Raw genomic sequence first — 16,569 nt, forward strand, 5'->3', positions numbered from 1 at the left:
ATTCTCTCTATACACTCTCTGGGCAGATAGTTGACCTGTCTGCTCAGCAGGTGAGCATGGTGCCTGACTCTTCTGGAAGATTTGGGTCAATAATACAGAAGACTTTCTGTCATGTTAGCATTAATGCAGGTGTCTGTAGAATAGGAGTTGGTGCCAGGACTGCAAAAGACATGGAACTATGAATCACAGCAGAGTTACTAGTTCAGCAGGGTAAGCTTTCTGGGAGCATGGATTGGAAAAGGCTCAGTTTGGAAATACAACAGCTGGTGGGGATAATCAGCCATTCTAATATTGCTTTAAATATTAATTCTGCCTTAGCTTTACTGCAACTGAGAACTAGATCTTTCAATGCCACTGCTCATGAAGTCTTTTCCAACCTCACAATATTGTCTATTTTGTTCAAGATTTTCCAATCCCAACTGAAATAGAAATAAGAGTCAAAACAGGGGAAAGTGCCTGTTTTCACAGCAGCTACTGTACTCAGTACTGCCTTGACACAGTCAGCTAATAAATCAGAGCCCCTTCATGTTGAACACCACTTGGAGGAATCACTGAGGGAGGCAAAGGTATACAATGTACTCTAGGTGGAGACTGCAATATCCATCACCTGGAGTTATGCAGCATCAGTACTCACTGAGCTGGTCACATCCTGAAGGATATAACTTCTAGATTGTATCTGTCACAGGTGCGGACGGAATCAACCAGAAGGCAAGATTGGCTGATCTTATCCTCCCCGATCTGCTTGCTGGAGATTCTCCATGACAATATTGGCAAGAGTGACCACCACCAATTGTGGCGAGTATTTCTGAACTTTGAGGATACTCTCCATTGGATTGAGTGGCACAACGAACATGCAAAACAGGGTTGATTTCAAGTAAATCTAGCAACTCAAGGCTGGGTATCCACGTGGTGTGGGGGGGCCATCAGCAGCAGAAGAATTTTATCTGACTACAAACTGCAATTTTGTATCCTGGCAAATACTCCACTCTACCATTACCATCAACCAAGTAGGTTGACACTTATTCAATAAAAAGTGCAAGAAGCCATGCCAGGATTAGCATCCTTAAAAATAAGGTGTCAATTTTGTGAAACTAAAAGACAGGATTACTTGTGTGACAAGCAGAAAAAGCAACAAGAAATGGACAGGGCTAAGTGATTCCACAACCAACAAATCAGATCTAAGCTGTGCAGTCCTGTCACATCCAATCATCAATAGTGATGGACAATTAATCAACTCACTGGAGGAAATACTTACATTACTGTCGTATTTCCAAACCAACTGCAGAAGTAACATCATCCTCATTGAAGGGGGAGCCTAGCACATCAGTGTAAAAGACAAGGCTGAAGCATTTGCAAATACCTCCAGCCAACTGTGCCAAGTGGATAATCCATCTTAACCTATTCCAGAAGTCGCAATATCACAGATACCATCCTTCGGCTAGTCGATTCACTCTACACAATATCAAAAAGTGGCAGGAGTTTCTGGAAATATTGCAAATACTTTTGCAACAGGAGTGAAAAATTATGCTGCAGAATTTGCTGCTCCCTGGACAAGCTGTCTCTGAACAGTTACTATGCTGGTGTCTACCTGCCAATGAGAAAAAGTGCTAAGGTATGTCTTGCACATAAACGGATTAGTCCAACCTAATATGACCCCATCAGATTACTCTCAATTGTCAGTATAGTGATGGCAGGGATCATCAACAGTACAGTCAAGCAGACTTTAGCAATAATCTGGTAACTAGTGCACAGTCTGGGTATCTCAGGGTCACTGGGGAGGCATTGGCCTCACACTGTTATCACCAGACTAGTAATCCAGGGACTCAGCTAATATTCCAAGGATCCAGGTTCGAATCCCACCATAGCAGATGGTGGAATTTGAATTCAATGAAATAAAATATCTGAAACTAAGAATCTACTGGTGATGATTGAACCATTGCCAATTGTTGGAAAAACCCACCTGGATCACTCATGTCCTTCAGGGAAGGAAATCTGCCATCCTCACTGAATCTGGCCTACATATGACTCCAGACCCACAGCAATGTGACTGATTCTCAATTGTTGTCTGAAATGGCAAGTCAATCGCCACAAAGAATCAACAAAGAAATGAAATTGGATGGACCACCTGGCATTAAACTAGACACCAGAAAAATCAACAGGTGAAACAAACCTGTTGACCCTGCAAAGTCCTCCTTATGAACATCTGAGGGCTGGTGCCAAAATTGGGAGAGTTATCTCATAGACTAATCAAGTAACAGTCTGCCATCGTCATACTGACTGAATTATATCTTACAGACAATATCCCACACACCGCCATCATCATCCTGTGTATGATGTCCTACCATCAGAGGTGACAGCACGGTGGTATAAGTCAAGAGGGCATGCAGGTGCAGCACCAAGCATACCCAAAAATGAGTGAAACTACCAGATTGGGCTACTTGCATGCCAAACAGCATAAGCAGCAAGTGATCCTGCAACCAATGGATCTAATCTAACCTCTGCAGTACTGCCACATCCAGTTGTGAATGGTGGTGGACAATTAAGCAACTCACTGGGGAAGGAAGCTTCATAAATATCCTCATCCTTCATGAGACTAACACATCAGTGCAGAAGATAAAACTAATGCATTCACAGCAACCTTCAGCCAGAAGTGCCAAGTGGATGATGCATCTCAACCTCCTCCTCAGTCACTAGCAGTACAGAATTTGATTCATTCCATGTGAAATCAAGAAACAGTTAGAGTGACTGGTTCCTGAAAAGGCCCTGACAGCATGTTGGCAATAATTTGAAAATTTGTGCTATGGAACTCACCCCTCCCTGAGCTAAGCTGTTCCTGTACAATGTGGAAGATGTCTCAGGTATGTCCTGTACACAATTATCAGGACAAATTCAACCCAGACAATTACCCCCGATCAGTCTATTATCCATCATCATCAGTACAGTCATGGAAGGTGTCATCAACAGTGCTATCAAGCAGCACCAGCTCAGCAGGGGTTCTGCCAGGGGCATTTATCTCCTGACCTCATTAAAGCCTTGGTTCAAACATGAACAAAGATCAGAGGTGAGGTGAGAGTGATACTCCTTGACATCAAGGCCACATTCAATTGGGTGTGGCATCAAGCAGCTCTTGCAAAATTGGAATCAATGGGTATCAGGAGAAAATTGTTCACTGGTTGGAGTCATACCTGGCACAAAGGAAGATGGTCATGGTTGTTGAAGGTCAATTATCTTAGTGCCAGGACATCCCTGCATGAGTTCCTCAGGGTAGTATCCTATGCCCAAACATCCTCAGCTACTTCATCAATGACCTTCCCTCCATCATGAGGTCAGTTGTTGGGTTACTTGTTGGGTGTTTGCACAATGTCCAGCACCAACCACTGATATGAATGTAGAAGATATGATCAATAAGTTCATGAATGACATAAAAATTGGTGGTGCGACAAATACTCAGGAAGAAAGCCTTGGAATATAGGATGATATAGACATACTGGTCAGATGGGCTGAACAGTAGTTATGACTCCAACCAGCAGAGAGTTTGCCACCTGAAAACCATTGATTTCAGTTTTGCTAGGGCTCTTTGATACCACACTTGATCAAAAGCTGATTTCAATGGCAGTCAACCTCATATCTCCTCTTGAGTTCAGCTCTTTTGTCCATATTTGGACCAAAACTGCAATGAGATGTTGAGTGGAGCTGAGTGGCCCTGGTGGAACCCAAACTGGATGTCAATGAGTGGATGTTGTTGAGCAAGTGCCTCATGTTAATATTGTCAGCAATATCCATCCATTGCTTTGTTAACGATTGAAATTAGATTGAAGGGGCAGTGAATGGCTTGATTAAATTTGTCCTGCTTTTTGTGTACAGGACATGCCTGGCCAATTTTCCACATTGCTGGGGAAATGTCTGTGCTGGATTAGCTTGGTTCAGGATGCAGCTAATTCTGGAACACAAAATTTCAGTACTATTGGCAGATTTTGTCAGTGTTATACCCTTTGCTATATCCAGTGTCTTCAGCCACGTCTTAATATCACATAGAGTGACTCAAATCGGTTAAAGACTGGCATCGGTGAAGCTGGGGATTTCATGGGGAGGCCAAGATGGATCAACCATTTGGCATATCTGGATAATGATTGTTTCAATTGTTTTCTCTTTTATACTGATGTGCTTGGCTTCCAATCTCAATGATGGAGATATTTTTGTAGCCTCCTCCCCCTCCTCCTCCAATGTTGTTTAATTCTCTATTAACTTCCATGACTGGATATGATAGGGCTGCAGGAGTTAGATCTGCTCCATTGGCTGAGGCTTTGGTTTGCTTCGTCTCTTGCATGCTGCTTATAATTATCAACATGCAACCAATGCAGTAATTTCACCATGTTGGCACCTTATTGTTAGCATGCCTGGTGCTAATCTTTGGTTTGCTCTTTTGCACTCTTCTTTGAACCAGGGTTGATCCTTCGGATTGCTGGTATTCTAGAGTTGAGAATATGCTTTGCCATAAAGTGATAGATTGTGATTAAGTGCAATTCTGGTGCTGTCGATGGCCCACAGACTTGAGTTGGTGGATCTGTTTAAAGTCTACCCCAGTTAGCAGGGTAGTAGTGCCTCACAACACAAACGACACCCTCAATGTGAAGTTGCCTTCACTAAGACCAGATGACCTAGAATTCTTGTCCTTAACCTTTCTAACACTCAGCCATTTCTGACACTCATTAAAACCATCACAGTCCAAACATATCCTCATGTGATTTGTTGTCAAATTTTGTCCAAAGACCATCTTGATAACTGACTTGGACATTTGTACTACATCAAAGTAGCACAATTAATGTGAATTGTTGTTGAAATAGTACAGTATATATAGATGTGAATACAATGACTAACTATATGACCAGACCTGATTTGTCCCTCAGGCTTGAATCAATTGCTGTACAGCCTAAGTACTGTAAAATCCGCAGCTATGATAAGAATGCTTTGAGCATTTATTTCAGTTGTTTAGTAACTTCTGTTTGGACTTACATAAATGAAAATGATTGCAAATGTATGGGATGTTTTGTTCCATTTTTGTTTGCGAAGGAAATTGCACTCACAGAAATTGTACATTTACAACTTAACAATGGTAAAATACTGGGGATGCTGGAAATATTAAAAGTACAAGGTGGTAGAGAAATTCAGCAGGTCCAGAGGCATTCCTGGAGCCAGCAACACAGTTAACAATATGACTCTTCTTTGGAACAGAGAGGTGAAACGTGATGAGTTTTACTCTGTGGAAAAAAGTGGGAAGGGACAAGTGGGACAGGAGAAAAGTTGGAGAAGTTTAGATGGCGAGGGGTAGTAGAGATTATAGATGTCACAGAGCAAAAGACAAAGCGAATCATACTGATTGTAGGGGAAGGATAGTTGATGTTAATAACAGAATATAGGCCAGCTCAGTTGAAAGCAAAATCAGAAAATCCAGACAATGGGGATGTGAGAAGGAGTGATTGAGAAAGACAGAGGAAACAAACAAAAGACCGTTCATGGTCTTAAGCTGTTGAACACAATCTTCAATCCGGGTGCTTGTAAAGTGCCCAAATGGAAACCGGGGTGTTGTTCTCCAGCTTGAGTTGGGTTTCCCTGGAACACTGCAGTAGACCTTGTTCAGAAGTATGAGCATGAGAGCAGGATGGTGTATTGAAATAACAAGTGACTGGAAGGTTCGATCATGCTTGCAGACTGAGTGAAGGTGTTCTGCAAATCTGTCAGCCACTTTGCATTTGGTGTCCCCTCTATAAAAGAGACTGTATTGACAACAGCGAATACAAGAAACTCGATTGAAAGAAGTGCAAGTAGAATGCTGCCTCACCTGGAAAATGTGTTCGGCACATTGGATTGTGAGAAAGGAGGGGGCAAAGATGCAAATGTTACACCTCGCCTAATTGCTAAAGAAGGTGCCATGCAGGTGTGGGGATGAGAATTTGGAAGTGTAGGAGGAATAGAACAGATCATTACAGAAGGAACAGTTCTTTTGAAATGCTAACTGGGAAGGGAGCAGGAGATGTATTTGATGATGGCATCATGTTGCAGATGGTGGAAATGTTGGAGAATGGCCCTTTGAATGTAAAAGTTGTTGGGCTAGGAGACAGTGAGGACTGCAGATGCTGGAGAGTCAGAGTCAATAAAGTGTTGTGCTGGAAAAAGCACAGCAAGTCAGGCAGCATCCAAGGAGCAAGAGAGTCAATGTTTTGGACATGACCCTTCATCAGAACTGATGGTAGTCAGTATGGTGGTCTTTGGTTTGGAAAAAAAAGGCAAACATGTCAAAAGCATTCCTGTGAAAGGTAACATGATCAGAATAGATGGGACAGCTAAGGAAAAGCTGGGAGAATGAAATGCAATCCGCACAGGACATTAGGAGATGCAGTCAAGGTAGCTGTGGGAGTGGGTGGATTTGCAGTGGATATTCATTGTCAGCCAACCCCCAGATAAGGAAACAGAGAAGTTAAGGAAGAGAAGGCAAGAGTCAGAGGTGAACCACTGAGAGAAGAGTGGAAGCATCAATTGAGAAAAGTCAGAGTTAATGTTTTGGGTCCAGTGACCCTTCTTCAGAACTATTGGTAACTAGGAGAAAGTTGGTATGTATGCAAAGGTTAGGGTAGGATCAAGTGGTAAGAAGTAAACAATAGATAGAAATTGAGCCTAAAGAGACAGAAAAAATAGTTGGACAGACAAAGAAATGGGTAAAGGTCAGTCTGGGGAATGAATAACTACTAATGGGGACTATTAGTAGTTGACAGTGTATTGTGTGGAGCAGCAGCTCATGTGATAAAATGGCCTGGTGTGCAGGATTTGGGGAAAGACATAGGGGAAGCTCCTAAATCCCTGAAATTGTTGAACTCAATAATGAGTCCTGAAGACTGAGGATCTCCAAGCGGAAAATGAGTTGTTCTTCCGGTTTAAGCTGAGCTTTGCTGGAGCACTGCAGCAAGCCTGAGACTGAGATGTTAACCAAGGAATAGGGTGGTGTGTTAAAGTGGCAGGCAATGGGAAGCTCGGGGTCTTGTTTGGCAGGCAAAATGTCGGTGTTGTGCGAAGTGGGTCACCCAGTCTATGTTTCGTTTCCACAATGTAGAGGGGATGATATTGTGAGCAGCGAATACCATACATTGGATTGAGTGGAGTGCAGGTAAATTGTTGGTTCACCTGGAAGGTATTTCTGGGTCCTTGGAGGATGGAGGGAAGTAGGGGCGACACAGTGGCTCAGTGGTTAACACTATTGCCTCACAGCACCGGGGACCACGGTTCGATTTCAGTCTCGGGTGACTGTCTGTTTGGAGTTTCCTCCAGGCGCTCTAGTTTCCTCCCACAGTCCAAAGATGTGTGGGTCAGGTGAATTGGCCATAGTGATAGGTGCGTTAGTAGGGTTGGGTGAATGGGTTTGGGTGTGTTACTCTTTAGAGGATGGGTGTAGACTTGTTGGGCTGAAGGGCCTGTTTCTGCACTGTAGGGAATTTAAATCTGAACGGACAGGTATTATACCTTCTGCAATTGCATATGAAGGTGCCGTGGGATGTGGGGACATATTGGGAATGGAGAAAGAATGAACCAAGGTGTCCCAAAGGGAGCAATCCCTGTGGAAGGTTGACAAAGAAAGGGAGGGAATTATGTGTCTGGTGGTGGCATACTGGTGGATATAGTGCCTACGATCCTCTGGGTGTCGATGCTGATGGGATGATAGGTGAAGACGAGGGGGACCCTATCACGATTGTGACAGAGAAGGAGGGATGAGGGCCAAAGTGTGGGAGATGGGTCAGAGCTGATTGAAGACCCTGTCAACAATGGTGCAGGGGAATCCTCAGTTGAGAAAAAGGGTAGACACTCCAGCTTCCAGCATCCACAGTTTTTGTTTTGGTTTATGTGAGCAGAATGGAATTTGGAATCAAAATTGATTAATCCGTCCACAAAACCCACATCTGTTCATTCACCTGTTTTGACAATTTTAGTAATGGGCTTTAAATTTAATGCAAAAGAGTAGCATTTTTGAACAGGGGGCTGTAGGTTTATTATTACCTGCTGGCTCTACTGAAGAATTATTTAATTCACTCTCTTCTCCACACTCTTTCCTTCTTACTTTGAGTAATGTCTTGCTTCATACAGGAGATGGCACTGTGGTAAATACAGCCAACAGCTTCTCTGCTTTGCATTTTACCCAATGAATGATGAGAGAGCCAGGTCCTCACTTTACATTTCCCACTGTGTGAAGCGGATGAGTTTGGACTATCTGCTTTTCAATGCGTTTTCCAACACTGGCTTTATCCCACAAAGACTGACCGCGCTCACCCTCGGAAACTCTAAGAAGAAATATTAGAAATCCAGAGTTAGGTTGACGGAGGAAAGCTTTCAAACTTTTTGTTTGGACGGCGGCGGGGTTGGAGCTAAGCAGGATCTCAGATCTCTTGCTAGGCTCCGTCAACTCTTTCAGCTCCATCAAAGGAATACTGGAAATGTTCTGGAGAGGTCAGCCACCCCTTGTCGCCCTGGGAGTCGCGAGGGGGGATGCAAACGATTCCCGCTGTTGAGCGCGCGATGTAAAGTCCAACCCAGTCTACCCCTTTTGCTTATCGTCACAACTTGACTCTTACCCTATCTGCAAGGTTTTGGAAGTGCTGGGAAGGAATTAGAGGAGGTCTGTGTGGGACATAGACAGTGACTGAGACTGAATAAAGCTTCAGTATTTCTGACCCGCGAGGCGCTCTTGGTCGCTGCAGGATGAGGGGGCGGTCTGTACTGAGAGCCCTCGGAGTGATGTGCTGCTACTTTGGGCTAAATACACAGGTAAGGACCAGGACTTGAGTGTGGTGCAGTCCGGGCAGGAAGCACTATCGGGAGCAAGTGAGGACTGCAGATGCTCGAGATTCGCACTATCGGCATCACGTAACATCCTCAATTCTGGTTGTGTTGGCCGTGATCTACTTGGTGCTGACTGGAATGTCAAAATGTGCATTACCAACTTTAAATTTGTTCTTTTAAGTTGCTTCAAGTATATCTCTGAAAAGCCTTTGTTCTGTTTCTGTTTTACAGCATCTACAGTTCTTTCAGATTTTATTTAGCCTTTGTTTTCAGTTAGAATGGTTCCAATTACGTTAAGTCAGTCACAGAAACGAAACTTTGATTATCTGTTTGCAGTAGATTTTTTTTAAACAAACCGTAGCCGCGTTGACTGTTCCATACCTGAAGGTTTCAGACGAACCTGCCCGATATTTATGAAATCGGAAGAATTTGCTTCTCTTTATAGTTTAGAGTAATTACCAATGCACCCGTGTGGTAGTGCAATTAAAGCAACTAGAATTTCTTGTTTACCTCAAGGCACCGCCATCGCTGCAAATAAAGTTGATCTTAATTTCTGAAGTGTTAAAAGAGGAACGTTGGCACCTCAGTTAAAAAATAAACATTTTCTTCCGGGGACCCCAGGTGCCCTGTTCCTGTATCACTGTGCCTTGCTTATATTTACATAATTTTTGAGAAAGAGCAGCTGTGGAGGGAAAGGGATGGAAACTGCATTAAAAGAAAAACCAGATCATATGTGGAATCCTTAGGCTAGCGCAGGCTTGCATCTGTTACAAACATCGTTTTTAACGAATATAAACCTTCATCCGTTTAGATAATTGAATTTGAGAGGTGGACAATGTGCGAGACAACAGCAGTGAAGTGAAATTGATTGCACAGATATGACGGGCTGAATTACTTCCTGCATTTCTGTGTGATTCTGTGATTAAGCACGCAGTTTGATATTGTGTGGGGGACTTCTATATTCCTTTAATTCTGTGTTTATGCTCATCCGCTCTGCCGGTTCAGTAGAGGTACCAGCTAGAACAATATACTCCATACGTTCAGAAAGTGCTGGAGAAACTTAGCACGTCTGGCCTCATCCATGGAGAGAGAAACAAGAGTTAACCTTTCAAGCCTAAACTGGCTCCTAACACTTATTTCTGTCACTACAGATGCTGCTGAGTTTCACCAGCACTTTTTTTTTCACTTGGGATTTCCAGCACTATTTAAATTTCCACTACACCAGACAATCGGTAAGGTGCAGTTCTAGGAAGGAGTTGTTGACATATGCCCGTTGTAAACAGCTGGGGAGATTGTGTTTAAGTTCGCAGATTTTGTTTTAGTTTATTAAAGTACAAGTGATGTCGCCTTGTCTGTCAGGTATCCCTTCCATTTACTCCTGGGGCTGCAGTTCTCTTGAGAATGGAAGCTCTTTGCGAGCATTTGCAATAGTTTCCTCAGGGATTCACCTCTAAAGCATTGACAATAAATTTCAGACACGGGAGAATTAAAACTGAAGGGCACATAAGCTCTCATTTCCCAGTTTTATCATTGTTATTTATTTAAATGAGTCCATGGTGTTTAAACTTTAGGTGCAAAACTTAATTCCAGCCAAACCTCAGTTACTTAAAGGAGTGCTGAGTAGAATACAACAGCATTCCTAAAGACTGATTTCCTTGAGATTTTCTTCAGAATCTTTGACAAGGATTTATTTTGCAGTGGCATGGATACACCAAAAGGAGAAAGGACAGTACGTAAGAGAGGAAGAAATATGTTGTTAAAATAAGATGAAATAAGGTTTATGTGCAGCAAAATCACTGGTATGGTCAGTTTGGATGAATGGCCTGTTTCTGTGCTGTAAATTGAACAATTCTTGAGAATTGGGAGGCTGTTAGTGATGTGTCAGCCTCTTGTGGGTTTGGCACTGTGTTCCAACATTTGATGCTTTGCTGCGGTACTGAGGTTATTGTAGGTTCAGTAAGGACAAAGGTCTGTCAACAGTATTCTGAAAATAAGCGTCAAATTGGATAGTGAATTCTAATTTCCTGAATGACATTCTTCCCTCAACCAACACCACCGAAATGATTATCTAATCATTCGTCTCTTGACGACCAAGTGATGGCAGTTTTATTTGTTCATAAGATATGAACATCGCACCCCAATTAATGGGTTACAGGAAGCACGTTTGGGTGATCACAAGGTTACAGGAAATAGGAGCAGACTTAGGTGATTAACCCCATCAAGCCTGCTCCATCACTCAATAAGGTCATGGTTGATCTAATTGTAACTTTGCTATCATTGTCCTGCCTGCCCGTCATTATTATTGACTCCCCTGTAGATCAAAAATATATCCAGCTCAGCCTCAAAATATTCAATGGTCTGGCCTCCACTGCTTTCTGGGGAAAATGATAGCAATGAGCCCTGACCCTCCAAGAGAAGAGATTCCTCATTATTTCCCTCTTAAGTGTGAGTCTCATTATTTTTGAACTATATTCACCATGAGCTGATGTATCCTCTCAGCACTTACCCTGTCAAAGCTTCCTTGGAATCTTACATTTTTTCAATAAGATCACCTCTCATTCTTTTAAATCCCAATGAAAATAGGCCCGACGAACTCACTATTTCATCATAAAACAGTTCCTCTGTTCCAGAAATCAGCTTAGTGATCCTTCTATAAACTGCTTTCAATGCCCCTTAAGTAAAGAGATCAAACCTGTGCAGAGTACTCAAGCTGTAGCCTCACCAATGTATTGTACCATTGTAGCAAGATGTCTGAGTAGCATAAAGCATTCCCCTTGCAATAAAGGCCAACATTCCATTTTTTGTATCTGTATGCTGATTTTTTTTGTGACTCACATGCAAGAACATCCAAACTCTTGCACTACAACATTCTTCCTTTGAATAATATTCTGCTTTTTCCATTCTTCCTGTCAAAGTGGATATTATATTTTCCTATAGTATCCTACATCTGTCAAATCTTTGGTCAAACCTTTCCTTTGTAAATGTTTTGTATGCTTTTCATAAATTGATTTTCTATCTTTGTATTATCAGCACATTTGGCCACAATATATTCAGTCTCCTCATCTTAAGTCAAAAATAAATTTTAAGTAAACTCCTGAATCCTGTGCAGTCCACTCATTGCAGTTTGTCAAGGTGAAAGTGATCAATTGATCTTTACTTTGTCTACTTTGTAGCCCCTCCTGTGTCCTTGCTACTATATTGGCCCAACATCATAAGTTCTTAATTTCTGCAGTGGCATCTTTTGGAAATATAAATACACATTCTCCACAGATACCCTTTTTGCCACTCTGCTGGTTACTTTCTCAAAGAATGCTAATATATTGACAACAATAATTTTCTCTTTCCCAAAACCATATTGACTGTCTGATTGCATTATGTTAAAAATCACACGACACCTGGTTATAGTCCAGCAGGTTTATTTGGAAGCGCTAGCTTTGGAACACTGCTCCTTCATCAGGTGGAGCAGCGCTCCAAAAGCTAGTGCTTCCAAATAAACCTGCTGGACTATAACTTGGTGTTGTGTGATTTTTAACTTTGTACACCCCAGTCCAACACCGGCATCTCCAAATCATGATTGTATGATAATCTTCTAAATACCATAAACATCAACTATAGCAATCAGAGGCTGAATATATAGGTAAATCATACCACACCATCCAAGAATGACTATAAAATTCAATATTGAGCTCACAATTCACTGAAAGATTATTGTACACGATAACATTAAAAGCTAGAACAACTGTTGCACAAAGGAATTTATTCGAAGTTCTTATACAAATTCTACCTTTGACCTCAATTTATATATATAACTAGCAAATCACAACAGATCAAAAAAGACACCAAATTGAGACTCAGTAACTTTGAGGCAAAAAAATGTACTTAGTCCATTTCAACCTCCTGTTCATTCTGTTATCATGGTTATTTGGTTCACATAGCCTTTTCAATTACCTTTAGACCATAAATATGGTGGCCCAAACATTATCTCCCCAAAGCCTCAAGACATGGTTGAATACCTTCACATTGTTCTTCACTTTCTCAGCTTTGCATTAGATCAGCTTCACAAAGCATCCTTGTTCAACAAAGCGGAAAGCTGTTTTTTTATTCAGAACATGCTGATTCCCCAGACATGAGTTACACTGGCAGTATGAACCTACATTTTCATTCTGATAAATCACTATAGGATATGGATGAATCAGAAGTAATTCAAAATGTGTGGCCATTGAAATTATGTGGCAAATAAAAGATCAGTTTCTGCTAACTTCCATGTAACTCAATTTATCCTCAATAATAATGATCAAAATCAACATGAGATGGGGAATAATGAACTTAAAGGTGCAAAACTGACTTTGATTAGATAGAAATGTATATCAAAATATAGCCAACAGCTGGGCTAAATGCTGAGACCAAACCCCTCACATCCTTTTATGAATATTGAGGGAAACCCTGCCTCCCTTAGGCTGGCTCACCCTTATTTAAACTAGCTAATGTAACTCTGATATTTAAAAAGAGGAGGGAAACAAAAAGCCAAACAATTCAGGCAAGTTGGCTTAACATAGGTCATAGGGAAGATATTAGAAGCTATTATTAAAGACATTTTAGAGCTCTGCACCTGGATAGGTTCAGTGTAATCAGGCAGAATCAACATAGTTTTGTGACAGGGAAATCATGTTTAGCCATATTAATGGAGTTCTTTGAGAAGGCATGATGTACTGTAGATTAATGTGATCCAGTGGGCTTAGATGTCCAGAGACAATTGAAAAGGTTGTAATTAAAATTAATGTCGTTATTGTGGGAAACAAAAGGTCACAGCATCAGGAGTAACATGTTGACATGGATAGAAAATTGACAAAATAGCAGGAAACTGAGAATGGGCAGAAATTGATTTTGTTTTCTGTTACACAAGATGTAACGAGTGCTGTGCCACAGGGATCACTGCTGTGCCTCAACTTTTTATAATTAATATAAATGACTTAGATGTAGGGCCCAAAGCCATGGTTGCTAAATTTTTAGAAGACACAATGATACCCGGGAAAGCAGGTTGCAAAGAGGACATAAGAAAATGAAACAGGGTTGTATGGACTATATGTGGGAAAGTGTGAACTTTTCCATTTTAGTGTGTGGGAAGGAAAGCATACTATGTAAATGGTATCCTAGTGAATAGACCGCAAAAGGGAAGCATACAGGGTAAACAAGTACCCTGAAGAAGGGCTTATGCCCGAAACGTTGATTCTCCTTCTCCTTGGATGCTGCCTGACCTGCTGCGCTTTTCCAGCAACACATTTTTCAGCTCTGATCTCCAGTTCTCACTTTCTCCTCTAAACAAGTAATTAGGAAAGCTAATAGAATGCGAACATTGATTGAGAGGGGATTTCCATATAAATGTAGAGTCATTTGAGTCATACAGGACATTTATGAGAGAACATTGAGTAAATTGTTGAAAACAATACAGAGAACTTATACCAGACTAATACCTGAAATGAGAGGGCAGTGTTATGAGGAATGCTTGAATCAGCTAGTCTTGTATCCACTGGAGTTCAGAAAAGGAAGAGGAGACTTGATTGAAACATATAAGATCCTGAGGGTGGATCTTGACAAGATGGATGTGGAAAGAATGTTTACTCTTGTGAGAGAACCTAAAGTTAGGAGCCAATGTTAAAAGTAAAGAGTTTCCCATTTATGACAGAGTTAAGGAGCATATTTTTTTTCTCACAGAGCATCATGAGTCTTTGAAACATTTTTCCTCAAATGGCAATGGAAGTGAGTCTGAATATTTTCTCAGCAAACATTGATAAATCCTAGGTAAGCAAGAGGATAAAACATAATCAAGGGTGGATGGTAATGTAGAATAATTAGATCAGTTATGATTTCATTGAATTTTGTAGCAAACTGAAGAGGTGAGGAGCCTACTCCTGCTCCTAATTCTTATGTTTGTAGTTTTTTATTTCATGAGCCTTTAGTTATTATGGGTCAAAACCTCCATCCTTCTCTTGGAGGTCATGTGTCACAGAACAGCAGCCCGTTGAAGACTGGTGGTGCCTCTGTACCATCAGTTGTCACTAAGAGCAGTGGTCACTGCCAATACTGCAGGAGAAAGAAAACACATGAATGCCCCATAAAGCAAGTAAGTCTGTGATCTTGCCAGCATACCCTGGTGAAGGCAATGCTGAGCATGCTGGACATGGCAGCTGAGGAGTGTGGACACGCAAAGAGACAACTGTGAGACCCTCTTCTGATTGGCATTTCAGTTCCCTGGAAAAGATGCACCTCCTTCTTTCACTGGTCAGCAGGCTGCAATGTCAAATTTGCCAGGTTGCAATTGGGCACAGGCCATTCCACTAATTGTTCATTCTAGCTGGCAACGAGATGAGGCCTGTAGGTAGATATTAATTTCCATAAAGCGGAGGTGTTCACTGATCATTGCACAATGTTCATCATCATTTGTGACTCCTCAGATACTGAAGCAGTCCATGTTCAAATGCAACAATATCTGGACAATATGCAAGCTTGGGCTGACAATGGCAAGTAACACTCATGCCACACAAATGCCAGGCTATGATCATCATTAATAGGAGACATTATAACCACCACCCCTCAACATTCAACGGTGTTACCATCACTGAATCCCCATATCAAAATCCTGGGGGTTACAGAAACTCAACTGCACTGGCCACACAAACACAGTATCTACAAGAGCAAATCAGAGGCTAGGAATACTGTGGCGAGTAACTCACCTCCTAACTCCCCAAAACCTGTCCTCCATCTATAAGGCACAAGTCAGGATTGTGATGGAATGCTCCCAGCTTGTGTCGATAGATGCAGCTACAACAATACTCAAATGTTTGACACCATCCAGGACAAAGCAGCCACTGATTGGCATCACATCCACTCCCTCAACCATCAACGGTCAATAACAGCAGTGTGTACTATCTACAAGATTCACTGCAGAACTTCACCAAAGCTCCTCAGACAGCACCTTCCTATCCAGGGTTGTTTTCCCTGGATTTAGAAGAGTGAGAAGTGACTTAATGGAAGATTATAAGATTCTAAATGGTTTCAGTTACTTCCATCTAGAAGGACAAGGGCAGCAGATAGGTATGGGAACACCACCACCTGCCAGTTCCCCTCCAAGCTGTTCACCATCCAGACTTGCAACTATATTGCAGTTCCTTCACTGAAATTGGATCAAAATCCTGGAATTCCCTCCATAATGATGTTGTGGATCAACCTACAGCAGGTGGACTGCAGCAGTTAAAGAAGGCAGCACACCACCACCTTCTGAAGGGCAACTATGGACAGGCAATAAATGCTGGATGGTGTCAGCCACAAATAATTTCTTAAAAATTGCTTCATCAAAGGAAGAGAACAACCAATTCACTCGAGTTCTTTGAAGAAGTAACTTGCACTGTGGATAAAGGGAAGCCTGAAGATGTACTGTTCTTGGATTTCTAGAATGCAGTTGATGAGATTTCTATTTTAGGAAGGTAACATATTGATATGGATAGAAGATTGGTTGTCTGGCAGAAAACACAGAGTTTGCATACATAGGTCGTTGTCTTGTCTTAGCAGGATATGATAAGTGGAGTGTCACAGAGATCTGTGCTGGGGCCTCAACATTTCTCAATTTTATATCAATGACAAAGATAAGGGGAATAAAGGCATGGTAGCTAAATTTGCAGGCAACATCAAAATAGGAGAAAGCTACAAGTGCTGGAGATCAGAATCAAGACTGTGGTGCTGGAAAAGCAC

At 41.7% G+C, this 16,569-nt stretch overlaps 1 protein-coding gene across 1 annotated transcript in view; it reads left to right on the forward strand.

The window, feature by feature from the left end:
* The first annotated feature begins 8,245 nt into the window (after positions 1–8,245).
* Positions 8,246–16,569, forward strand: part of pth2ra (parathyroid hormone 2 receptor a) — a 94,889-nt gene continuing 86,565 nt past the window's right edge. The window contains exon 1 of the mRNA XM_072578318.1: positions 8,246–8,808. Within this exon, the coding sequence (XP_072434419.1) occupies positions 8,743–8,808 (66 nt within the window). The 5' untranslated portion in view covers positions 8,246–8,742. The remainder of the gene's footprint in view (positions 8,809–16,569) is intronic.

Source organism: Chiloscyllium punctatum, chromosome 10, assembly GCF_047496795.1.
Source record: "Chiloscyllium punctatum isolate Juve2018m chromosome 10, sChiPun1.3, whole genome shotgun sequence".
NCBI lineage: Eukaryota > Metazoa > Chordata > Chondrichthyes > Orectolobiformes > Hemiscylliidae > Chiloscyllium > Chiloscyllium punctatum.